This window comes from Theropithecus gelada, chromosome 4, assembly GCF_003255815.1.
Source record: "Theropithecus gelada isolate Dixy chromosome 4, Tgel_1.0, whole genome shotgun sequence".
Classification (NCBI taxonomy): Eukaryota; Metazoa; Chordata; class Mammalia; order Primates; family Cercopithecidae; genus Theropithecus; species Theropithecus gelada.
The window spans coordinates 29947864-29974228 of NC_037671.1; the positions used below are offsets into that span (position 1 = coordinate 29947864).

Below are 26365 nucleotides of genomic sequence, written 5' to 3' on the forward strand. Positions count from 1 at the left end.
AAATGAGGCTTTATCTAGGGGTGACAGTTTTGTGGAAAGACATGAGTATCAGGGAAGGCTACATAATGCAAAAACAAAATTCTGTGTGGACTTGAACCCAAGGCATTTTGCTCACCAGACAAGTAAGCTGAATGACAAAGCAACAATTCTCTGTCATAAAAGTTAATTTATTTGATATTATAGTTAGACATTTAAAAATACACCAGAAGAATTTTAGAGTTTGAAAATGACAAGTTGCATTTTGTTTTGAGCAGGAAACATATCAAGACAAACTTACTTCATACAAGACATTATTGTAATCCCAGTGACTCAGGAGGCCCAAGCAGGAGGACCACTTCAGGCCAGGAATTTGAGATTAGCCTAGACAACATAGCGAGACCTTGGCTCTAAGAAAATAAATTGGTCATTGTAGTAGCACACACCTATAGTTCTAGTTACCTGGGAGGCTGAGGTAGGAGGACAACTTGAGCCTAGGAGTTTGAGGCTGCAGTGAACCATGATCATGCCACTGCACTCCAGCCTAGGTGACAGATCAAGACCCCATTTCTGGGAGGGTGGGAAAACCAGACATTGACAAGGCCTGAGCAGAGGAGGCTGCCAACTGTAGAAATTGCAAGTTACAAAGAAATTCTCTGTTTTCTACCTTGACATCTTTAAAAAGTTGCTCTAAAGAAAAAGAACCAGCTCTGGCCAGGCACGGTAGCTCACACCTGTAATTCCAGCACTTTGGGACACCAGGGCAGGTGGATCACTTGAGGTCAGGAGTTTGTGACCAAGCCTGGCCAACATGGTGAAACCCTGTCTCTACTACAAATACAAAAATTAGTGGGGTGTGGTGGTGCTCGCCTATAGTCCCAGCTCTCAGGAGGCTGAGGCAGAATTGCTTGAATCAGGGAGATGAAGGTTGCAGTGAGTCGAGATTGCGCCACTGCCCTCCAGCCTAGGTGACAGAGCAACACAGAAGAGAAGAGAGAGAAGAGAAGAGAAAAGAGAAGAGAAGAGAAGAGAACCAGTTATTTCCACTGTTTTCAGAACAAATCAACAGACTGAAGTTTACTTGTGTTGACAGTGTGTGAGGTTACAATGTGATACTTACTATTCTTGAGGAGATGGAAATGTTCAGAAAAGAAGCCACACAAAGTACATGGCAGAAGAGCAAAAATGCAAAACAGGCTTAAAGAACCCTGAGAGTTTAGAAAAAAGCAATAGATCAAAGGGATCAAGAATGGGCATTAGAAGATGAAACTGAAGACAGAATAGGGAGTAGGTTCCAGGCATGGAAACAGGACATTCTCTGTGAGGAAAAGAGAAGAACTTGTTTAGTTGGGCATGAAACACACATTCTAGGTAGAAATAATTTTTTTTTTCTTGAGACGACATCTAGCTCAGTCACCCAGGTTGGAGTTCAGTGGCACAATCTTGGTTTACTGCAACCTCCGCCTCCCAGATTCAAGCGATTCTCCTGCCTCAGCCTCCGAGTAGCTGGGATTACAGGCGCCTGCCACCACACCTAGCTAATTTTTGTATTTTTAGTAGAGACGGGGTTTCACTGTGTTGGCCAGGCTGGTCGTGAACTCCTGACCTCGTGATCCGCCTGCCTCAGCCTCCCAAAGTGCTGGAATTACAGGCATGAGCCACCACGCCCGGCCCGGTAGAAATAATTTTTCAAAACTTAGCTGGAAAAATGTATATAGCAACAAGTAATGGTTTAAAACTCAGACTAAAAGGATAGAAGCTCTTTTGAAAAACTTTTTGAGAAGTTGCTTTCTCAAACTAAGCTTTGAAGTGTATTTCTTATCTGTCAGGAAGGTTGGAAGATGGAGAGCTTAGAAGTGGAGAAACCAGAAACTTTTCAAATAAGGGCCCCAGATGCTAGGCCATGTTCCTTCAGCCTCTGAAGTCAGCAGTGAATACATGTGACACAGCATGTGTTCGTGCTATGTGCCACGAATCCATGAAGGAATGAATGAGAAGAAAGCAAATGTGCGGGAATAATCTATAAGAGTTGGCAAGTCATTGGAGGTGGAGATGTATTTCTAATGGGTGGGAATGCACAAATCTGTAAATACGTGTCAAGTGAACCGTTGGGTACATGCGGAAAAGGAATGTGGAGGGGACATGAGCTGATACGAGAAGGAGCACATTTCAGAATCAAAATTATTCTGCTTTCTAGTACTGGCTTTGCCACTTTTATCAGTCTTGTGACTTAAGGATGTTTTCTACTCTAAGTCTCAGCTTCATCTCTAAAATGAGGATAATGATACATGTTTGTGAAAAAAATTAAGTTGGATAAAATAAAACAATGTAAATGACTCATGTTTTGTTTTGTTTTGTTTGAGACAGTCTTGCTCTGTTACCCAGGCTGGAGTGCAGTGGCACCATCTCGGCTCACTGCAAACTCCACCTCCTGGGTTCACGCCATTCTCCTGCCTCAGCCTCCCAATTAGCTGGGACTACAGGCTCCCGCCACCACACCAGGCTAATTTTTTGTATTTTTAGTAGAGATGGGGTTTCACCGTGTTAGCCAGAATGGTCTAGATTCCCTGACCTCGTGATTCGCCCACCTCGGTCTCCCAAAGTGCTGGGATTACAGGCATGAGTCACCGCGCCTGGCCATGACTCACATTTTATTGTCCCTTAATACATAGCCCTGAATAGACGGTGGCGATTTTTTATGATAAGGTCCTTTTGGTGGCATTTTCGAGAGGAGTATCCCAGGCCATGTGCTTGCAAGTGCAAATTTAAAATAAGGAGAAATCTAGGCTGGAGACAAGTTTGCCAGCATTCAGCCATTCAGCTGTACTACATCACCTACTCTGTACTAGGGCCAGAGAGGAAACAATGGCTGGTGAAAGAGCAACTGATATTTCTGAAGGCAGGAAGACATAAATAATTAGAACAAAAGAGAGGGTGAACAAGGAATAGTGTTGACAGCGCAGCCCTCAAGTCTTGGGTCCTTCTAAGTGCAGGATGAAAAAGGAAGCCTTCATGACACATAAATTCTTATGAGACAGTGTTTCTCTTCTGGGAGAAATGGAAACTCGGAAATCAGTGCTCTCAAAGGGAAATTAGGTATGATTTCTTGGGAGCCACAACCCAACCAGGCTATGAGGCTTTCCAAATAATACAGTCCTGAGTTTGAGCCTCAGAGAAGGCATGTATATTTTCAAGTCATGCACTGTATCAACTGCCTTTTTTGGTAGATAAAAGAAAATACTGTATATGCTAATAATCATTAACAAAAAAACATTCAGGTAAAAAGAAGAAATCTGAGTTTTAACAAAACTGAAAAACACTCAGAAGAGGACTATATGGAATGACAATTTGTTTTTCATCTTCTGGATCATCCCCTGAGGAAAGCAAAGAAAGTTCCCTCAGGATATTCCAGTTGGCAACAGCGGAGCAGAGGAATATTACTTTATTCATTTATTCAGAGAAGTACTTTGCTGGGCACTGTTCTAGAAGATGGGAAATACAAGTGATCAAAATATAACCTACTCCACAACTCTCAAATCCAGCTCCAAAAAACTTTTAGTGTGGAGGATGGTACAGTAAAGATAATAAGCCAATAAATAAGTAAAACATAGCATTTCAGATCTGTATATTATGACAAAAAAAAACCAAAAAAAGAGGCCTAAATTGGAACAGGAAACACAGATGGGGTGCTGAATTACAAGATGGCAGTTAAAGAAGGCCTCACTGACAAGATAAGTTCCCAGTGTTAGGACCCCAATATCCTTCCTTACAAAGGGTGGGGATCCCACCCTAGAAAAGGAATAGCAGTTCAGCCGCCCCACAGCAGCTGTGGCAGGGCTGTTTCTGGATACCTTCATGGAGAAATGCACAAACTGCCCTTCATTTCAAAGATGAGCATCAGTGTCGTCTTCAGAGAAGATGCAGCCATTGTGGGGTTAGGGTTTCTCTCCTCAGGTCACTAGTGTAGGTGCACCTGCTGAGAAGTTTCAGCCACTCCACCTGCAATAAGACAGATAGTTAATGAGAAAAGCAAGAGACAGAACCTGTGAAGAACATGTGACCATCAATCATTTGAATGAAAGGGGGCAAATTTGAATGAAAGGGGACACATTTGTTTATTTGTGTTTGTATAAAGGTATTCCAGACAGGTACACAGGAAACGAAAAGTGGTTCACTGTAGTATATCAAAGACAAAACACAGCCAGGCCTTAGTTTAAATGACAAAAACAGATTTTATTTAGTAACCACTGACAGTGGGAAACCATCTGGGTTTCATAACTGGCACATATCAAAATCAGGCTCCACAAAGCCTGGGAGACGAGGGCCCTATCTTCAGACGTTGACTGAAACAAATGGTAAATTCCTTTGGCAGCATCAATTGAGTTTTCTCAGGCAGGCACTTGAGGAGATCGGGCCTATTAGAAACTACGTTCGGGTTTGTTCAGGTCTTTATAGGCCAAGGTGGCCACCTAGTCCAGAAGAGGGCTCAGAAGAATCCGCCTAGAGTTTGGTCAAAAAGAGAATCGTTGCCAAGTAGATGAGGGAACTGGGCGGCTGGGGACTGTTGGGGATGGGATAGTTTATAGTATTTTTTGCATATTCAATTATTAAACCGTAGCAATGAAATACCTAATCGAAATAATAAAACGAAACAAAGTTTTAGCTACATTATCCTATCCATTATCGCCACAAGATGGCGATAGCGCTTCTCAATTCGCCTGCGGGACAGAGGAGGGTGCGGCCCCGAGAACTCCTCTCTGTGCCAACTGCAGTGTTTCGTTAGTTCAGTCGCCTGAGCTTTTCTGCATGTAGATTCCTCTCAGGGTAGCCCTTTGTTGACCAAAAAAGAAATACGTTCACTGATTTGGCCAGCTTTTTTTTTTTTTTTAACTTTTTTTTTTGGAGGGGAAAGGGAGTGGTCATGGACATCCCGAAGTAGTCACAAAATACAGAGAATCCTGCACTTCCCAAGGCTCGTCGCGGAGGCTTCAACAGTTACCAACATCTTGCCCATTTTGTTTCATTATCCGCACCCACACTGACAGATGAGGGAGTCTAAAAAATATCCGAAACATGAAATCCCATATATGTGATTTTAATTATGAATATTTTCACAAATATCCTAACAGATACAGATATAAAGAAAATACACTAAGATTTTACACCTAAGAAAATTTTAAAAATAATGTGTAACATTATCCAATACCTAGCCCTTAAAGAAAGAAAATCCTGAATTGTCTCAAGTATTTTTTATACTGATTTTGTCCGAATGAGATCCCACCAGATCCAAATATGGCATTTGGTTGCTGTTCCTCTTGAATGTATTAAAATCCGTAAATTTACCCAGGTCTCCAAGTAGCCTGACTGCTCTTTGAAAAAGGAATTGAGACCATAATCTGGGTGGGAATTCTCACTGATTATGGATTGTCATTGCTTTTAAAACATTCTTTGAAAAGTGTTGTGGAAAAAATGGTTTTCTTTCTTTCTTTTTTTTTTTTTTTTTGAGATCTGTCGCCCAGGCTGGAGTGCAGTGGCATGATCTGGGCTCACTGCAATCTCCGCCTCCCGAGTTCAAGCGATTCTCCTGCCTCAGCCTCCCAAGTAGCTGGGACTACAGGCACGCACCACCATGCCTGGCTTATTTTTGTATTTTTAGTAAAGACCGGGTTTCACCATGTTGGCCAGGTTGATCTCCTTCCTGACCTTACGTGATCCGCCCGCCTCAGCCTCCCAAAGTGCTGGGATTACAGGCGTGAGCCACCGCGCCCGGCCAAAGGTGTACTTTTTATGAGAGTATTTTTAAAAATACTCAAATTATCTGTCACAGTTCCTTGCCTATGCCCCTAAAAAGAGAGGGGAGGGGTGGGGGAAGTGGGGGGTGGAAACAGAAATAAAAAGAAAACTGACAGAGGAGGAGTCCAAAAGCCCAACTCCCATTAAGTCAAGACTTCCCACAGTTCTTTAAGCCAGCAAATGAATGTAATTTAAACTGCTTCAAACTTCATATAAAAGTAAATCATTTTTGGTAAATCAATAAACAAAGAGGCATCTCCATGACTACTGGTGGGAGTATGTACTCCTCCTTTTCTAAAACAAAAAAAAAAACAGCAGAGAGCCCTGAGTTGGAAACATGGAAAGCATAACTTTTTTGAGTTGGCTATTATTAAGTGTAATATGAGATGGACCACTCCATTCCTACATCTCTTTTCTTTAACCAATGCATTTTGGCTACAGAAGAAATTATGCCTTTTCTTAGCCACTATTCAGCACATCTACAACATCCAAAATTGAACAGTACTCCAAGAGGGTGCTAAATGACTACATGCCACTTTAACTGAGTCTTCCAAAAACTGAGACTTCTGCTTATAAGGAATGTGGTACACATTAGGACTACTGAGCCCCATGGTCATCCATTCATTACCTTACCCTTTCTGTATAATGCGTCCAAAAAATGTTGAGATATGAGGTATAAAGTGTTCAGTAAGTTCATAGGTGGTCCTGCTAGCAATAGCAAAGTGAAGCATATCCAAATTTAGAGGGTTTATCTCAGTGAAGACAAATCCCTGCCTTATCCATCACAAAATACTTGCAAGAATACAAGAATACTTCCCCTGACATATGGGGCACTTAGCAGCATCAGTATCCAGAGGTCAGCCTTGGTGAGCTAAGTCTATACTACAGAGCTCAAGTATCACCTCTACCATTGCCTGCCATCCTGGTCACATTGTTTACAAATAAATCACTTGGGCAATCAGTGGGGTGATAGGAAAAGAGACTACATAACAGCCATATGGTTGATGTGTACCTGATTGTTGATAGCCTCCTCTGAAGAGTGAGAATTTAGGTTAGTATTCATATGGGACATTATTCTCATACTCTGGGACCATTCTGGGAAATTCGTCCATATCACCATTCCCCAAAGCTTCTTGTCAACACAGCCTCCACTTTTGCCCACTTAAAATCTCTGTCTATCCAAACCATTAGCCGTGTACATTCAGTTTAGATCACTCTCCTTCTAGAAAAAGTAAACAATGGCATTCAGTACTCCAAATTGTGCTGAGTGGCAGCAATTCTTTTTCCTATTGCCATTTATGGACATACTTGAGTTACAGCTTCTAATGCTACTGTTACAACTGGCATCAGTAGTATTAGCCAGCTTATATTGAATGCTCACTATGTACAGGACATTGTTGTAAGTATACCAAAACTATTTGCTCAAGAGGCACTATTACATCCCCTATTACATCCACTATTACATTTTAAAATGAAGGGAAAAGCCAGAGGAAAAAAAAGAGAAAAAAGCCAATTCTTCAGGAACTGGTTAGTAACGGGGTTGAACTTGTAGCATTCAGTTTTTTTTGTTTTTTTTTTCTTTGGAGACGGAAACGCCTCTGTTGCCCAGGCTGGAGTACAGTGACACAATCTCGGCTCACTGCAACCTCCGCCTCCTGGGGTCAAGCGATTTTCCTGCCTGAGCCTCCCGAGTAGCTGAGATTACAGGGTCCTGCCAGCTCATCAGGCTAATTTTTGTATTTTTAGTAGGGATGGGGTTTCACCATGTTGGCCAGGCTGATCTCGAACTCCTGACCTCAACTGATCCACCAGCCTGGGCCTCCCAAAGTGCTGGGATTACAGGCATGAGCCACCCCGCCCAGTCCCATTCAGTTTTTCAAGCAAAGTATTAACTTTTTGTCCTTATTCTTAAGGGGACACTAGCAAGATGAAAATAACCCATAAGGTGATCATTTGTTTCATTACCTCTTAGGCAGGTTAGTCTTCTGAGTAACAGAATTAGCTGGGTTCTTTTCAACTTAACTTTGTGTAGTTTTCGAAAACCTAGCCTTTACAAATTTTCACCTGTGGCTGGACGATATGCCCATGAGTCAGTCGCAATCCTCCTTTTCTTACAAACTCTGCTTTTTATTCTGATTTCTATATCTTGTATGACAAAGAAGCAAGTTATTTAGCTTAGAAATTATCATCTGACTATTTGGATTAATAGAGAGGGTCAGAGGCCCCTGTAACATAACAATGTCATGAAAGTAATTTAAGTTCTGTTTATTCACAGAATTGATAACAGTTCAGTTATCATTAGTATGGGATTATGGTGAAGTAAAAGAACTTGAGTGTATATTTTCTACATAGAAATATATACAACAAACCAGATAGCATTTCAAAGAGATACATATTTTAGAAACTCACAGAGACAGTTTTCAAAGGCTGGACAAGTGTCCGAGAAAAAGCTCAAAAAAGAAATTTCATAAAGCAGACAATATTTAACTGGGCTTTGAAAAAAATAGGACTTGAGTCAACAAAAGTGTGTATTTGATAGTGGATTTAACAAAAATACTAATTGCTTTAGATGCTATTACTGTGCTAAATTTAGATCCATTTTAAATAAACTAGATAGTAACTCAAGTTTATATACAATTACTACCTTTGAAACCAAAAGCCAGTCATAGTGGGAGCTTCCAAATGCTTTATAGACCTTGGATTTTTACCTAAGAGACACATGACTGAATAGTTACAACCTAGAGCAACATCGTTTGTTGGATGACTGGTTCTCATTTGTGACAACCTGAATAAGGGGGAACTTGCTTTTCCTCACTTCTCCTAGGCAAAGTCAAAAACAGTATTTAAAATACTAACGAAAGGAGTTTTAAAATTGAAATTGACTTATTTCAGAAAAGAGTCTGGGATAAACGTCCTCAAGTTTTCTGCCTTAACACCCCGAATTGTCCTGTTTAGGCTTCTAATGCCTTTGCTTATATAGATATACCATAAAGGGAAAATAGTATTCTAATTAGAGATAAAGCATTGATCAGGCTGAAAACTACCGCCTTCAAATTCCATTGCAGCCGGACTGGATGGCTCACGCCTGTAATCAGCACTTTGGGAGGCTGAGGCTGGTGGATCACTTGAAGTCAGGAGTTCGAGACCAGCCTGGCCAACATGGTGAAATCCCGTCCCTACTAAAAATACAAAAATTATCCGGGCATGGTGGCGCATGACTCTAATCCCAGCTACCCGGAAGGCTGAGGGAGGAGAATCGCTGGAACCGGCGAGGCGGAAGTTGCAGTGAGCTGAGATCACGCCACTGCACTCCAGTCTGGGTGACAGAGAAAGTCTCCCTCTCAAAAAAAAAAAAAAAAACTGATTATGTTGCCATAGAGTCCCTTTTTTAAAAAAATCGCTGTATCCAATGAAAACTGAGAAGAAATCAATCTCCTTCCCGAAAGCGAGAAAATACTAAAGAATGAGAAACACAAACTGACAGTTTACTGAGTTTGTTAAGGAAGGCCAAATAAAGGCGGGGTTTGAATTCCTTTGGCGCACCCAAACCGGCCGTGGACTTCCTGGATACAGCAACTAATCAGAATGCAGACAGGAAGGGTGGGCGCTGCCCGGACAAATTCAAACTGATAACCGCTGCAACTTGGCACTGTTCCAACTCACTATCCGCTGGGGGACCGACGAGTATTTTAATCGGTTTCGAACGTGTAATAGAAAGTCTCCCCATCTCCTTACTTAACTCTAAGGGGATTAGAATGGCAGATCTAAAAAAAAGTCATTAAGGATTAGTTCAGACTAAAAAACACAGTAGTGAGTTACAAGTACTATGTCAATGGCCAGCACAGGAGGAATACAAGCACCAGCTCTCTCTTTGAGAAGATGGGTGGCTCTTAAAAGAGCCGTTAGGGTCGAGAGTTTGCAACCAACTCACTGTTTACTTAGCGCTGGTGTATTTGGTGACGGCCTTGGTGCCCTCGGACACGGCGTGCTTGGCCAACTCCCCAGGCAGCAGCAGGCGCACAGCCGTCTGGATCTCCCTGGAGGTGATGGTCGAGCGCTTGTTGTAATGCGCCAGGCGGGAAGCCTCACCAGCAATGCGCTCGAAAATGTCGTTCACAAACGAATTCATGATGCCCATGGCCTTGGACGAAATGCCGGTGTCAGGGTGGACCTGCTTCAGCACCTTGTACACATAGATGGAATAACTCTCCTTGCGGCTACGCTTGCGCTTTTTGCCGTCTTTCTTCTGCGCCTTAGTCACCGCCTTCTTGGAACCCTTTTTCGGGGCGGGAGCGGACTTCGCGGGCTCTGGCATAGCGAACACTAGCTACAAAGCTCCAAGGAAAAAGAAAAACACAGTGAGCAATATACGACAAGGCGCTTTTATATAGAATCGCTTATGCAAATAAGGTGAAGAGTTGAAGTCTTGTGTCTGATTGGTAGTTATTCAGGGTAACGTCAGAGGTCAGTTCTGCCCAATCAGGATTCGCAAATCCAGAAGACGTACTGCCATTGGTTGAAATTAAACTGCAGTCCTAACCAACAACACGTCTTCTTTTTCGCGCCCAATAGTGTTTATAAAAAGCGCCGCCTGTCCTGTTTGTTTCGTAGTTGCTTGTGGTGAGTTAGTGGCGCTCGCAATGTCTGGACGTGGCAAGCAGGGAGGCAAGGCTCGCGCTAAGGCCAAGACTCGCTCTTCTAGGGCTGGGCTCCAATTCCCCGTGGGCCGAGTGCACCGCCTGCTTCGCAAGGGCAATTATGCTGAGAGGGTTGGGGCCGGCGCGCCGGTGTATCTGGCAGCCGTGCTGGAGTACCTGACAGCCGAGATCCTGGAACTGGCGGGCAATGCGGCCCGCGACAACAAGAAGACCCGCATCATCCCCCGTCACCTCCAACTGGCCATCCGCAACGACGAGGAACTCAACAAGCTGCTGGGCAAAGTCACCATCGCACAGGGCGGTGTCCTGCCCAACATCCAGGCAGTGCTGCTGCCCAAAAAGACTGAGAGCCACCACAAGGCGAAGGGCAAGTAACTACCTGGACTAGTTTGTGGCAACTGGAGTAAAACGAGTCCAAACCAACGGCTCTTTTAAGGGCCACCCACGTCTTCTCTAAAAGAACTTAACATTTCCACGTGGAAGAAAATGAGACCTGGGGAAAACTTAAGCCATAAGTTACCCATCCTTATACCTTTTTAAGACAGTGTAGCGAACACCGCAGATTTAAAAGAAAAACTAGAGGAAAGGTGGTCCAGATTCTACCACGTTTAAAAGTTAGGATGTGAACAGATGTATTAGGCCACTACTTAATTTTAAACTTAGCGTGTGTCCACAGAGTGCCAGTGGCTTCGTGAGTTTTTGAAGCACTTTGGTACAAGGGTTATTGCCCTGGCTAGAATTTAGCAGACAGTTATTCCACGCAGGCCAAGGGCGGCAAGAAGTCCCCCCGCTATGTGCCCTGCACGGTGACCCTGCGCGACGTACGGCGCTACCAGAACTCCGAGCTGCTGATCAGCAAGTTGCCTCCTGCGAGAGCTCGGCGGTGACGCCGCTGCAGGAGAGCGAGGCTGCAGGACTTTGTGACACGATAGTTCACCTCCCTGCAAAGGCTCTCTCAGAGACACATCTTTCCTGATGGATAGCTGTGAAGCATTCTCTTACCCACCCCACTGCATGTTTCAAAGTATTCCTTTAAAATGAAGTGAGTAAAATACTGGGATGACGTTATCTGGAGCCCAAGAAAGATTTCTCATTTGGAAAGGCCTAATATCCTAAGTTGCTTACCCAGAAGAACTTGACAGGATAGTTATTTCTTATAAACCTTAAAACCCTTTCAGGAAATTTGAGGTAAAGTGTTAGCACACAGACTGTTAAAACGTCTTCCTCACAAATACGGGGGAAAATATATAGAGGATTATCATATGGTTCAACAAATGATGAGTATTAGAAATGTACTTTAGAAATGAGTATTAGAAATGTTTATGAGTATTAGAAAAGTACAGTGTTGGGCGTTCCTGACACAAACTGAGGCCTCCTAGCAAGACTGGCAGATTTCTGTGGAGGAGGGTTATTTAGTACGATAGTGCAAATAACTTTTGGTGTTGTAGCTAAATAAGGAATATTCATACCAAGATTGCACAATCTTGCCTCCTACCTCTGTTCACTGAACTCTGATGTAATTTATTTATTTATTTATTTTTATTTTATTTTATTTTATTTTTTTGAGACGGGGTCTCGCTCTGTCGCCCAGGCTGAAGTGCAGTGGCGTGATTTCGGCTCACTGCAAGCTCCGCCTCCCGGGTTCACACCATTCTCCTGCCTTAGCCTCCCGAGTAGCTGGGATTGCAGGCGCCCACCACCATGCCCGGCTAATTTTTTGTATTTTTAGTAGAGACGAGGTTTCACCGTGTTAGCCAGGATGGTCTCAATCTCCTGACCTCGTGATCCGCCCGCCTTGGCCTCCCAAAGTGCTGGGATTACAGGCGTAAGCCACAGCGCCTGGCCCACTCTGATGTAATCTTGAGAAAAAGACATTAACATTTTTCTTGCGTATTGTAGACACTTTTGGCTGTCTGGTAACATGGAAAATCTCAGAATGATGTTTTAAGTATATAAAATGCCAAAGTTAAATTACAGTTATCAGAGTATTTTTGAAACTTGATAGTGATAAATGGGCCTATATAGTTATGTTGTTAATATAGTTAACACATTATATAATTTGGTGAGCCTAATTGCTGTTACTAATTAGAGGAGTATAAATGTTTCAAGATAACTCAGCAATTGTAATGAGAAATGAAACATCTAATGTCTTTTGGGTTACAAAGTAACAGGTACTGAGATTTGTGGCCTAAATTCATAATAAAGTGAAATGTTCAAGTTCAGTCAAGGTTAACTTTTTAAAAATAGATATTTTACTACCCAAACTCACAGACTTCCCCTTCAGCACCCTCCAATTGCTGAATTTTATCCTTAGGGGCGTAGTGACATATAAGTATGGACCTCAGGTTAAAAACTCTTGCTCTAAAATTTGGTCGACCTACCCCATTTCTTTTCAGCTCCTTTTCTCTAGATACCTCCTCTTCCTATCTGGAATTTCTTTAGCACTTAGTCTATTGACATCTCGTAACCTTTTATTGTTTCTGTTTCTTGTTCTTAAAATATAACTACTTCCAATCCTAGTATAAATATGATGTTCTGGAACAGAAATAAGTGCTGACAATTAGCAAAAATAGGTACTTGAGAGGCCCCCAAAATTGTAAAATATTTGGCTTTTTGATGGATTTTTATACTGTGTAACCCAAATAATAATTTTATTCATTTTTGAGTTGTTTGTCTTTAAAGGTCTTTCAACTTATTTAAATTAATATTTAATAAATTTCACAATTAAATGTATAGTGGTTGGACACAGGATGTATTTTGCAAGTGTAACTGTCACTGGAAAGGGGTCCCAATCCAGACACCAAGAGAGGGTTCTTGGGTCTCTCTCAAGAAAGAATTCAAGGCAAATCCATAGAGTACAGTGAAAGCAAGTTTATTAGAGAAGTAAAGAAAATTGTTCTTTTGTTCTATTCTAAGGATATTTATAGTTATTTCTTGATTACATGCTAAACAAGGGGTGGATTCTTCATGAGTTTTCTGGTAAAGGGGTGGGCAATTCCCCAACTGAGAGGTCCTCCCCCTTTTAGACCATATAGGATAACTTTCCGACGTTGCCATGGCATCTGTAAATGGTCATGGCACTGGTGGGAGTGTCTTTTAGCATGCTGATGCATTATAAGTGTGTATAATGAGCAGTGAGGATAACCAGAGGTCAATTTCCTCGCCATCTTGATTTTGGTAGGTTTTGGCTGGCTTCTTTACCTCATGCTTTTATTAGCAGTCTTTGTGACCTGTACCTTGTGCCAACCTCTTCTGTGAGTCATTCTGTGAATACAAATGCCTTAAGCTTCTGGGAATGCAGCCCAGTAGGCCGCAGCCTTATTTTACCCAGCTCCTATTCAAGATGGAGTTGCTCTGATTTAAACGCCTGACATAATAAAGTTTGCTGCTAGATTTGTTTTGTAATGTGAAAGAATGTGAGTACTCAGAGTTACTCTGTTTGAACTAAGTTTATCTTGAGTCAGTTATCCTATTAGAAAAGAGACTGATTAGCATCACATTTTTAAAAATGTTATACTGTGTGTATGTTTACTATTGATTTCAGGACTACATTTACCGTCAATTTCAGAAACTAAAGAGTCTGACAAACTCAAATATCCTTGTAGGGGAGGCAAAATTTTACCTCTATCCTCTTGAGTTTTTATGGCTGGGCCTGATAATTAAACTGACATAAGACAGATTAAGAGGAGAAAAGCATATAACTTTATTTAATATAAATTTTATGTGGCATAGGACATGGGAGCTCTAATTACAGACCCCAAAGAAGTAGCAAAACCTAAATGCTTTTATAGTAGGTTGAACAGAGTAAATTGTGAAAATGTAACTATGTAGGAAGGCTAAAGGAAAACAATTATTTTAAGGAGATCTGCTTGTACAGAATTCTCTTGGTTTGAACTTCCTGTCCTTGATGAAAATGTTCTTTTCCTTTTGGTACAAGGAGGACATCTTCCACACCAGGCCTCTGAGCCCAAGCTAAGCCTGTGATATGCACATATACATCCAGATGGCCTGAAGCAACTGAAGATCCACAGAAGTGAAAATAGCCTTGACCGATGACATTCCACCATTGTGATTTGTTTCTGCCCCACCCTAACTGATCAATGTACTTTGTAATTCTCCCCACCCTTGAGAATGTACTTTGTGAGATCCACCCCCTACCCCCAAAATATTGCTCTAAACTCCACCACCTATCCCAAAACCTGTAAGAACTAATGATAATCCCACCACCCTTTGCTGACTCTCTTTTCGGACTCAGCCCGCCTGTACCCAGGTGAAATAAACAGCCTTGTTGCTCACACAAAACCTGTTTGGTGGTCTCTTCACACGGACATGGGAATTTTAATTCCTGCTTTTAGGGAGGAAAAAGGGAACAGTGAGAGTGCCTTTCTGCCTTTCTTGTACCTACTCTTTTAAATTGCCTTTATCTCAAAATCTTATTCCAAAATGGCATATTTTGGGATGGCATATTCTGCCACATTTTACCATTCATTGCTATCCTTATTGTCACTAATTGCTATGCGAAAACTCATGAAATCAGATACAGAAAATGGCTTCTGATTGGTGAGAAGCTCAAGCAGAGAAATATATTTGTTAACTAATGTTGGGGAAAATACAATTTTGAAATCTCCCAAAGAATAGAAAGGAAATAATTTTATTATTGAATAAGCATTAAACCAGAGAGTTGCCTATCACAGGCAATCTTACGAAGAGATTGCAAAACCAGAAAGAAATCTTGCTTTCTTATTAGGAATAGCCACGTTGGATAGGTTTTGCAATTCGAAGTTAGGTGACAGCTAAAGTTTGGCCTATTTTCTCACTGGAAACTGGGAGACAGAGCACTATCTTTTTTAATGATGAACATTTCAAAGAGATAGCTCTCCAGGCATTGAGAAAATATTCTCAGTTATAAGGCCTGTTTAGTCATTAAAAGGATTTGCATACATTTTAAAAGGACAGAGAAAGACATCTTGAAAGTGATGGGAAAGGAAGTCTCTTGTTTACAACAGATAATTAAGCCTGTTATTTTTAATTTGTATTTACCCTTAGATTAAGTATTCAATTAATCTATGCTCCCTTACCCTCTTTACAACATATACTGAATTCAGCTACAGCAAGTTACAGCCAGTCATATCAATTTTGTTTTGTTTTGTTTTCCAAAGGTGTATGGCAAGTTTTCTTTTATTGCAACATAAATGCAAAAATTTTTAAAGTATTTTAATGAAAAGTTTATCTTCATTTACTTTATGACATTTAAGTGGAGTACTTTGAAAATACTTCAAGCATTGCTGTAAGGAAGTCATTGAAATAAAGAGTAGCAAGAAAATCACCAAATAGGCCGGGTGCAGTGGCTCATATATTCAGTATATGATAAGTTCCTCAAATCAGTGGGGGAAATAGGTCATGTATTGTACTGACTAACCAGCTGATTAACTTTTTGAAAAGTTATTTCTATAAACAAGAAATCAAATCCTTATTAGTACAGTTAGATTATTTAAAATGGTTCTACCCAGCATTAGTTAAGGTTGTAGGCATATCAGAAACTGCTACTGGTGTAGGGGCCAAGAGAAAACCTCCCTTTTGCCCTCTGAAAGTTTACTGAAAATCAACTGATAAGAGAATATTAATAAGAGAAAAGGCATACAAATTTATTAAGGTACAGGGCTGGGGACCACAGAATAACTACCTCAACCCCTCAGTGGGGTGCAGAAGCTTATATACCTTTTCTCAGAGGCAAAAGAGGAGATGGGTAATGTAGACAATTTTTTAAGGAACAGTAAATGATTATTAGGGAGAAGGAATGGACCAAGGAGAAAGAAATTAACTTGTAAATGATTCTCTTTGGAATCTGAATGAGATCAAGAAGCCAGCTTTATCTTGTGGGAAAGTTCATCTAGGTATAGTTGCATTCTTCAGTCTTCTTTTCTGCATGCAGTAGATAACGAGGTAACCGAAGGCAATTGTGCTTCTTTTGGTAAGAAGCCTTCTTGGTCATATCAGGAAATTCCAGAGAAAGTCCCTCCCTGGAAGAGAAACAAGACAAAGTTAGAGGGATCTTGATTCTTAGACTTGTTTCTGAGAACCTTCAATTTTCCAAAGCACCCAGGATTACCAAGCTCGATATCTGGGGGGATAATTCTACACCCCAAACACTGGAAATGAAAATAAGTAGAAGATAACTTAGCAATATACCTGAAAGATCTTTAAATTCTATATGAGTCTATCTTGTATTGCTAGGAATTTAGCATATGGAGTATATTTCCATGGTATATTAAGGAGAAAAATGCCACATAATAGCATAGTTCCACACAAATAAAGAAAACATGTATATATGTAGAGATGATATTTTATTCTTTTTGCTTTATGTATCTTCTATAATGTTAACATTTTTGTTATGAGGCAGGAATCATGTTAAGTGAAAAAAGGAAGAAAAACAGCCTAGGTCTTGAGGATTAAAAAGGACTGAAGGAGAACAAAAGGGAGTAGTGCACAGCAGGCCTGTTTCCCTTTTAGGTCCCCTCCACCGACGCGGAGGGACTTCCCGCCAAAGCTCTTCCGGTTTTCAGTCTGGTCCGCAGGGTTTACCCATAAAAGAAAGCTGCCATCACAGGCAGCAGATCTTTGTTCTCTGATCACTTGATAATGTCAGGACGCGGCAAAGGAGGTAAGGGTCTGGGGAAAGGGGGTGCCAAGCGCCACCGCAAAGTGCTGCGCGACAACATCCAGGGCATCACCAAGCCGGCCATCCGGCGCCTTGCTCGCCGCGGCGGCGTGAAGCGCATCTCCGGCCTCATCTATGAGGAGACCCGCGGGGTGCTGAAGGTCTTCCTGGAGAACGTGATCCGGGACGCCGTGACCTACACGGAGCACGCCAAGCGCAAGACGGTCACCGCCATGGACGTAGTCTATGCGCTGAAGCGCCAGGGCCGCACCCTTTATGGCTTCGGCGGCTAAACGGCATTTTGAAGCCCTGTCGTTCTCTAAAAAGGCCCTTTTCAGGGCCCCTAAGCTTTCAACAAAAGAGTTAAAATGACAGCAAACTGAGGCTCTTAATAGGGTCCTTGTCAGTGAGTTCTCTCGTCCTGTTTTACAGGATTAACTCGGGATGTCGAAAGTGGACTGATGACTACAGGTGGCCCTGGGCCGAGATTTCCCAAGGCTAGAAGAGCCTCTGCTGGCCAGTAACTTCTGGCGGCTGCTTGCAAATTGCCTGCAGCCGGTCTACCGCTCGGATTAGGGGCGGGCTAGACGCTTAACTTCCCTCTGGCCCTTCAAATACGTCTCGGGAGAGATGAGGGGTTTGATGGGGGCTCCATTAAATGCTGGAGCCTCCAGGATTTGGAGTGGGGAGCAGACCATACTTTTACTACTGTAGAAGACAGCTGGGCAGTCTTAAGAGTCTTAGTAATAATATTCCTTTATATGTTTGCCTTCTGATACGATTTTTAAATACTGAAATATATCAAGTATACAAAATGCGCTGGTGACCACACCACTTATTCAACAACTACAGTTAAAAATCCTCATGTCCCTTCTCAGTAGCACAGCCCTCCCTTTTTCCTATCCTAGAATTAACTAATATTCTAGGATAAACTGATATTCTGAATTTGGTGTTTACTGCTCCTATGCATTTTTAACTTTAGATGCACATACCCCTAATCTATTTTAAACGTCTTCATGAATTTTTACATTTGCTCTTGAAATATACCCGTGTTGAAATGTGCAGTTCTACGTTATTTTCACCATTAATCTAGTTTTCTAATGTGTCAGTAAATACTTTATTCATTTCTGTTGATTTTTTTTTTTTCCTCATTACAAAACAGCACTGTACACACCTGTGCATTTTCTGGTTACATGAAAGTGGAATTATTTGGTAAAAGTATGTGCATATTCAACATGAGTAAAAATGAACAATTTGCTTTCCAGGATAGTATTTTAAAATTTACACTCCCATATTCCACCAGCAGTGCTTCAGAATTATTGTTTATCAGCATTTCCTTATGTCAGATTGGAGTTTTTTCAATGAGATTTTTGGCTATTTGGAGATTTTCCCACTCTTCTGGGAATTTTGGTCTATCCAGATTCTCTACAGTTTTTATTTTATGAGTTTTGATTTGTAAATATTTATATATTTGAGTTTAACTTTTTGTCAGTATGTGACAAATATATTCTGTCACCTTGTGGGTTCGTTTTTAACTGTTCGTGATATCTTTGGATGTACAAAATTTTAATAATGTTGGATTTATATTTTTTATAGTTTTTGAATGCTGCCTTTTCATAAAGGAGTTATCTGCCTTCCACTTTCCCCAGGAGCTGCAGGCATCAATCTGGGGAGAAAAAAAAAGTATTTAGGCTGCTTATCTCCTGATTTGGCTTGAATTGGATAGTAAGGCTTTTCTGAAATAGCTCTAAGAGTAGCTTTAAGAGCAAGCTAAGGGAAGACCTCACAAAAGATTGATCTTACTCTCTAAGTAAGCAATGATTAACAACACCTAAAATTTTCAAAGTATTACAAAAGGGACAAAAGAAAGGGTGAAAGAGGAAAGTAATTCCTAAGATACACTGAAAGTCTGTTGAAAATTGTGTTAAATGCTTTACATGGATTAGCTTATATCTCATATTTTCATGATAGATTTTACTACTATTATTTTAAAATGACAAAATAGAGGTCAAATCAAATAACCAGTTCACAAATGTTAGAGTCTGTGACCCAAACTTGTAATTTTTAAATTTTTATTCTTCCAGGAGCATAGATTCAAATTGCCCTGAACATACACTCACTCAAACCTGTAATATTCTTAATCACACTCTCTTAGTGGATAGACAAGCCATCACAGAGAGTAGTAGTGGTGCTAGTCCTATAATGGAGAATTTGGGGAAATGTGTCAGGACAGGTACAAAACCTGCCTGTCACTTATCCCAATAGGAATGAATTATTTTCATGTGTCAGTTTGTGGGCCTACTTGAGAAAGTCGTTTTCATTTTGTGTCTGTATAGTTATGTTATTGTTAAAGAAATCTGCAGCAATGTAACATGTCCTTCCCTGTCATTTTTCATGTTCCAAGCCCAATGGATTAAACACTCCCTTAGGAAAAACTGTAGTAAGTGGTGATGCCAGAAGGAATTGTAATCCTTTGCATAGTGCCCTAGTGGGTTTTAGGTCAAGTTCTGCTCATTGAGTGTCTTATGGTATAGCACTAGCCATGCATGGAGTTTGAGCACTTACAATGTGGCATGTGACTGAGGGAGTGTTTAATTATATTTTAATTAGTTTACATTTAAAAACTGGTGCTGGATTCAATTAGATAACATCCAAGTATGCTTGGAACACCTTAGGGACATGAATCAGAATCTTCTTATTCTAATTACAGATGAAGAATTCCCCATGAAAATTTATTTTGATATACTGTAAAAGTGTAAAATACACACCAGATTTTGAAGATTTGAAATGAAAAAAGAATGCAAGATATTTAATACATTCTGTATTGACTATATGCTGAAACTGTATTTTTGATACATTCTGTCAAATAGGATACATTATTAAAATTAATTGTAACTTTTTTTTTTTTTTTTGGAAACGAAGTCTTGACCCTCTTGTCCCCCAGGTTGGAGTGCAATGGCGCCATCTCGGCTCACTGCAACCTCTGCCTCCCAGGTTCAAGAGATTCTCCTGCCTCAGCCTCCCGAGTAGCTGGGAATACAGATGCGTACCACCCCGCCTGGCTAATTTTTTGCATTTCAAGTAGAGACAGGGTTTCACCATGTCGACCAGGCTGGTCTTGAACTCCTGACCTCAGGTGATCCACCCACCTCGGCCTCCCAAAGTGCTGGGATTGCAGGCATGAGCCACTGCGCCTGATTTTTTTTAACTTTTAAAAATGGTTACTGGAAAGATATGAAGTACATGTATGACTTGTATTATATTCACTCCCCCCCTTTTATTTTTTTTTGAGATGGAGTCTTGCTCTGTCGCCCAGGTTCGAGTGCAGTGGCATGATCTCGGCTCACTGCAACCTCTGCCTCCCAGGTTCAAGTCATTCTCCTGCCTCAGCCTCCCAAGCAGCTGGGACTACAGGCGTCCCATTAGTCGAAACCATGCCCGACTAATTTTTGTATTTTTAGTAGAGACGGGGTTTCACCATACTGGCCAGGCTGGTCTTGAACTCCTGACCTTGTGATCCACCCACCTCAGCCTCCCAAAGTGCTGGGATTACAGGCATGAGCCATCGCACCTGGCCGTATTATATTTCTATTTGAGTAGTGTCTTAAGAGTAACAAACTGGCTTTCAGACACTTATAATAGGACAGAAAAATCCTAGTTCAAGAAAGAATGAGAAAGTAGGAGAAACCAAATGAACAACAAATTTCCCAGGCCGGGCACGGTGGCTCACCCACCCGGTTCATGCCAGCACTTTGGGAGGCCAAGGTGGGTGGATCACCTGACGTCAGGAGTTCAAGACCAGCCTGGCCAACATGGTGAAACCACGTCTCTACTAAAAATATAAAAACTAGCCGGGCATGGTCACGGGTGCCTGTAATCCCAGCTATTCAGGAGGCTGAGGCAGGAGAATTGCTTGAACCCAGGAGACAGAGGTTGCATTGAGCCGACACAGTGCCACTGCACTCCAGCCTCGGTGACAGTGAGACTGTCTCAAAAAAAAAAAATTTTTTTTTCCTTTCCTTCACGTATATTCCTGAAGACAGAGATAAGGTCTTCTCCCAGCTGTACTTATACCTCAGGTAATATCAAGAAAGCAGTGACATGATATATTACACTTCATGGGCATAGAGTTGTGACATTTACTCCTTTGTATTAAGGACTTGAAGAATTACTAAGTTTTTCCAGCTCATCTAAGTTCGTAGAAAGCCATGCCATTTTCTTAGGTCCATTGACCTCTTTACTTCCAACTTCTAGGCTCAGATACTAGATAACAACACAGACCAAACATATGATTGCCAAGTCCCTAACCACAGTTAAATAAACCTCCACTTTTCAATCCCAGAGCTACTCAGTTTCCCAAAGAATGGGAAAATCTGAAGCAGGCAATTATTCTGTGCAAGTGTTCTTCAGGAGGCTGTAACAATTGCTAGATTAAATTGCTGTGGTCCAGAATCACACAGCAATTATTGTAAAGCACTGAACTACTCTTTAAAAAATTATTTTATGAGACAGGAGACAATTTAGCACATTCAACTTTTTAACAATCTAAGAGAGATTATGAAATATAAAAATGAATAAAAGAGCCCTATTTTTGTTTCAAATTAAGTCAAATTAATACACATGGCTAATGAGAAAATAAATGACAAAGAGATACGTGGTATAATGGGAACAAACAAGAGCATAATGGAATCTTGTTCTGATTCTAACGATCTGAGCAAATTAAGCTTTGCTTAATTTGTATAATTAATATCCATTTAGCTATTTGTAAAATAACATTGATCTGAACTTTTTGATTCCTTCAAGCTGTTAAACTCTGTGCTATCAACCGGGAATGGTTGCTCATGCCTGTAATCCTAGCACTTTGGGAGGCCGAGGCCGGTATAGATAGCCTGAGGTCGGGAGTTCGAGACCAGCCTGGCCAACATGTTGAAACCCCCATCTCTACCAAAAATACAAAATTTAGCCAGGCGTGGTGGCAGGCGCCTGTAATACCAGCCATTTGGGAAACTGAGGCAAGAGAATCGCTTGAACCTGGGAGGGGGAGGGTTGCAGTGAGCCAAGATCTCACCATTGGACTGCAGCCTGGGCAACAGAGCTAGACTCCGTCTTGCGAGGGGAAGGGGGGGGAAATCTGTGCTATCGAGAGAAATAAAATGAGATCATTTTGAAGGGAGTGAGAAAAGGGGTGAGGGTGAAAGCAGGAGAAAGTTATGGCCACTTCCACCCAGTATTTCTATTAAAACACAAATGCACTTCCAGAATTTTATAAAAAGCAAAAAGGACTGAAAGTAAATTGTATAAAATCAAGATGTTATGTCCATTTGCAAAAATAGTTTGTAAGTCTAAAGGTAATAACAGCAGATAACTTCAGAGTAAAAATTTTAGTCTGTAAAGAGTAGTCAGGTATACCTGAAGGTAGAATTCATTGGCATAGTGTATCTTAGTTTGTTTTTAAATTTTATTTGCGACGGAGTCTTGCTCTGTTGCCCAGGCTGGAGTGCAGTCAGGTGATCTCAGCTCACTGCAACCTTTGCCTCCTGGGTTCCAGCAATTCTCCTGCCTCAGCTTCCCCAGTAGCTGGGACTACAGGCACACCCAGCTAATTTTTGTATTGTTAGTAGAGACGGGGTTTCACTATGTTAGCCATGCTGCTTTCGAATTCCTGACTTCAAGTGATTGCCTCCTATATAGGTATAGATATAGATCAGTGCCTTCTATATAGGTAAACAATAAATATAATTATTTGTTGATATATTTCTTAGAATATTAGTGTAACCCCAAAATTGCTGATAGGATAAATTAGACTTAGATGAACAGTGAACATATGCTTTGCATGTATTTAAAGTTTTCCAATATGACCTTGCTAATCTCCAAATGCCCAAGGGCGGGCAATATCCCCAAAGACTAGAACAATGCATGGCCAAATATGTTAAATATATATACAGACACATATACATTGAAAATTTCCCTGTGAAACTGGCCTGCATTTCTAAATCACAAATTTAGCCAGGTAACAACCTAGCTTAAAATTCATGGACCCTTTCTTTCACTTGGTTCTTCCAAAAAAGTTCCACACTGCTTATCACCGGCATAGCCATTCTAGCCTCCAGTTACACAATAAAACCCACCTAACTCTGCTCAGACCCTGTGCTGCTGGGGAAGTTCCCTTCTCCTCTACTCCAACTTCTTGCTTCGGGGCGGACTGTCTCTAGTCTCAGTCTGTTGTCTCCCCTCTGGATCCAGTTGCTTTTCCTTTTCCTTTTCTATAAGTTTTGTCAAAAGGAAAAATTACTGGTTGAACCAATTGACGCTGAACATGCCTTAACAACTAGCAAACTATTCAAGAATCTCCGCGATGATCTCATGTTCCGTTTCTTCACTCATGAGAAAAGCTGTGCTCCTCCCCTTACCCTTGCAGACTATCCTGCCTGGTGGTCTGGCATCTTCCCGATGTCTTGTGGGCTGGAGAGGTGGAAACGGGGGGGTGAGAGGGAAGCAAGCAAGGCAGAGCTGGGTACAGCCTAGAAGGGGTTAAATAAGGTAATTGCTCGCGCGAAAGCCATAAGTACTGGTAGGCCATCGGGAACCAAATTTACAAATATATAAACTCAAGTTAGAACTCCTTTAAATGGTGGAATAGTACACGTGACACAATAGGCTTTCAACAAGTTCTAACAGGAAGTCACAGCACTCGACACAACGGAAGTATCCATTTTCGCGCCAAGAGCCAGGAAGCACTTTCTGTTAACGCAAATTTCCTGCACATCCTTAATTTTTTAGGCGCCATATTCCTTACTCAGTAGTCTCAGTACTAACAAAGTGCATATGGCTTCTTTAGCCTGTACTCGATTACAAGCACTGTACGCATTACTCAATGTAATGAGATCATAACAACCCCTTTAAAGAGATCGCCATTATTTAAACCTGGATTAGGAACACGTGTTTGCAGCTCTAATAGCGACAATTTAAGTGGCTCTTAAAAGAGCCTTTGGGGTTGGGCTTTAAGACGCTTACTTGGCAGGTTTACTTAGCGCTGGTGTACTTGGTGACGGCCTTGGTGCCCTCCGACACCGCGTGCTTGGCCAACTCCCCGGGCAGCAGCAGGCGCACGGCCGTCTGGATCTCCCTGGAGGTGATGGTCGAGCGCTTGTTGTAATGCGCCAGACGGGAAGCCTCACCCGCAATGCGCTCAAAGATGTCGTTGACGAAGGAGTTCATGATTCCCATGGCCTTAGAGGAAATGCCGGTGTCGGGGTGGACCTGCTTCAGCACCTTGTACACATACACGGAGTAGCTCTCCTTGCGGCTGCGCTTGCGCTTCTTGCCGTCTTTCTTCTGGGCCTTAGTCACTGCCTTCTTCGAGCCCTTCTTGGGCGCAGGAGCGGACTTCGCTGGCTCCGGCATGTTGAGGGCGAACTACGAGTCGAGGCGGACTAACAGCAGATCGAGAAAACGGGAAGTAATGGGAGCAAGGCACCAGGAGTCGTTTTTATATAGAACCTCTCATGCAAATAAGGTGAAGAGTTAAAGTCCTGTATCTGATTGGTGGTTATTCAGGGTGACCTCAGAGGTTAGTTATACTTAATCAACCAATCAGCAAATCCAAAAGATGTACTTCCATTGGTTAAAATTAAGTGGCAACTCTAACCAATGACATATCTTCTTTTTCGCGCCCAATGGTGTTTATAAAAGGCGCTGCCTCTCCACTTTCGTTTTGCTGGGTACTTTAAGTAAGTTGTGGTCAGTATGTCTGGACGTGGCAAGCAAGGCGGTAAAGCTCGCGCTAAGGCCAAGACCCGTTCTTCTCGGGCTGGGCTGCAGTTCCCTGTGGGCCGAGTGCACCGCTTACTCCGCAAGGGCAATTATGCAGAGCGGGTTGGGGCTGGCGCGCCGGTGTACCTGGCTGCGGTGCTGGAGTACCTGACTGCTGAGATCCTGGAGCTGGCTGGCAATGCGGCCCGCGACAACAAGAAGACCCGCATCATCCCGCGTCACCTCCAGCTGGCTATCCGCAACGATGAAGAGCTCAACAAGCTGCTGGGCAAAGTCACCATCGCGCAGGGTGGTGTCTTGCCCAATATCCAGGCCGTGCTGCTGCCTAAGAAGACTGAGAGCCACCATAAGGCCAAATAAGGAGCGAGGTTGTGAAAACTGAAAAACAAAGGCTCTTTTCAGAGCCACGCTACACTGTCCTAGAGAAAGCTGGACACGGTCATGTTTGTTTCATTAGCCCACATTGTAAAGCGCTTCTTTCCCGGTTGGGCTGGAGCAACTCTTTACAATGTTTCTGGATGTAACCTAATCCACTGGAAGGCAGTAAAGACCCACAAGTTATTGTAGGATACACCGGAGAAGCTTATTCAGCAGGAGTAATAAGTGAAATAAAATATGCAAATCCCTGAAGTCTATTTACCAATTCCAGAGTTTATGTTTGTTTTTGAGATGGAGTCTTTCTCTGTTGCCCAGGCTGGAGTGCAGTGGTGCAACCTCGGCTCACTGCAACCTCCACCTCCCAGGTTCAAGCGATTCTCCTGCCTGAGCCTCCCGAGTAGCTGGGATTATAGGCATGCACCACCATCCTCAGCTAATTGTGTTTTTAGTAGAGACGGGGTTCCACCATGCTGGCCTGGCTGCTCTCGAACTCCTGACCTCAGGTGATCCGCCCATGTCGGCCTCCCAAAGTGCTGGGATTACAGGCGTGAGCCACCACGCCAGGCCTCCAGTGTAATAATTATATTACATTAATAGTGTTGTCAAACAGCCATAAAAATGGGATATACTCGCCACTCTTTAAAGGCAAATTTTGCAATTCTAAGTATTCTTGAAAAGCAAGAAAGGTCAGCCTAATTCTTAAGTGGTCTAACTCTTAAGAGCAACTTTACCCAGGTGATGAAAGTCTAGTGACTCATTTGCATTACAATTTGATTCCGATGGGAGGAGAATATGGGATACAGAATTTCCTGAATCCCATATTTGTAAATCCTTAGCCCCATTTCTTTGGAGAAGGTGTATTAATGCACTCTTTTAGTAACTCAGGATACAACATGGCTTTTTCTGTCTAGTTAATTTGTATTATCAAATTTATTAGATCACGATTGCTATTGCTTTTGATTGCTTGTCCACATTAATTTACCTACCCTAGGAAGCCCTATGAGTTTCCTTCCTCCCCACCGACCCCCAACTTGATATTACTTGCCTGCTTTTACTTCATAGCCTCAAGGCTTTCTGGCTATTCCTACAAAATGCGAAACACATTTTCTGTCTTAAGGCCTTTGCACTT

At 42.0% G+C, this 26365-nt stretch overlaps 5 protein-coding genes across 6 annotated transcripts; 3 read left to right on the forward strand and 2 right to left on the reverse strand.

The window, feature by feature from the left end:
• Window positions 1-2571: 2571 nt before the first annotated feature.
• LOC112623116 (histone H2B type 1-J) lies at window positions 2572-10152 on the reverse strand. Its single transcript, XM_025383320.1, has 2 exons — window positions 9701-10152; window positions 2572-3975 (listed from the first exon to the last, which is right to left on the reverse strand). The coding sequence occupies exon 1, from the start codon at window positions 10082-10084 to the stop codon at window positions 9704-9706; it is 381 nt and encodes a 126-aa protein (XP_025239105.1). The 5' UTR covers window positions 10085-10152; the 3' UTR covers window positions 2572-3975; window positions 9701-9703.
• A 227-nt stretch (window positions 10153-10379) lies between these two features.
• LOC112623112 (histone H2A type 1) lies at window positions 10380-11596 on the forward strand. The gene has a single exon (XM_025383315.1). The coding sequence runs from the start codon at window positions 10410-10412 to the stop codon at window positions 10800-10802; it is 393 nt and encodes a 130-aa protein (XP_025239100.1). The 5' UTR covers window positions 10380-10409; the 3' UTR covers window positions 10803-11596.
• A 4736-nt stretch (window positions 11597-16332) lies between these two features.
• Window positions 16333-24549, reverse strand: LOC112623115 (histone H2B type 1-K). 2 transcript variants are annotated; one of them, XM_025383318.1, is made up of 2 exons: window positions 24100-24549; window positions 16333-16447 (listed from the first exon to the last, which is right to left on the reverse strand). In XM_025383318.1, the coding sequence occupies exon 1, from the start codon at window positions 24487-24489 to the stop codon at window positions 24109-24111; it is 381 nt and encodes a 126-aa protein (XP_025239103.1). In that variant the 5' UTR covers window positions 24490-24549; the 3' UTR covers window positions 16333-16447; window positions 24100-24108. The 2 variants fall into 2 exon arrangements, with proteins under 2 accessions (XP_025239103.1, XP_025239104.1); XM_025383319.1 differs by lacking the exon at window positions 16333-16447 and adding an exon at window positions 18732-18751 and having other exon boundaries at window positions 24100-24543.
• On the forward strand, window positions 17054-17661 carry LOC112623122 (histone H4). The gene has a single exon (XM_025383326.1). The coding sequence runs from the start codon at window positions 17067-17069 to the stop codon at window positions 17376-17378; it is 312 nt and encodes a 103-aa protein (XP_025239111.1). The 5' UTR covers window positions 17054-17066; the 3' UTR covers window positions 17379-17661.
• Window positions 24550-24781: 232 nt separating the features above from the next.
• On the forward strand, window positions 24782-25265 carry LOC112623114 (histone H2A type 1-H). The gene has a single exon (XM_025383317.1). The coding sequence runs from the start codon at window positions 24832-24834 to the stop codon at window positions 25216-25218; it is 387 nt and encodes a 128-aa protein (XP_025239102.1). The 5' UTR covers window positions 24782-24831; the 3' UTR covers window positions 25219-25265.
• The last annotated feature ends 1100 nt before the right edge of the window (window positions 25266-26365 follow it).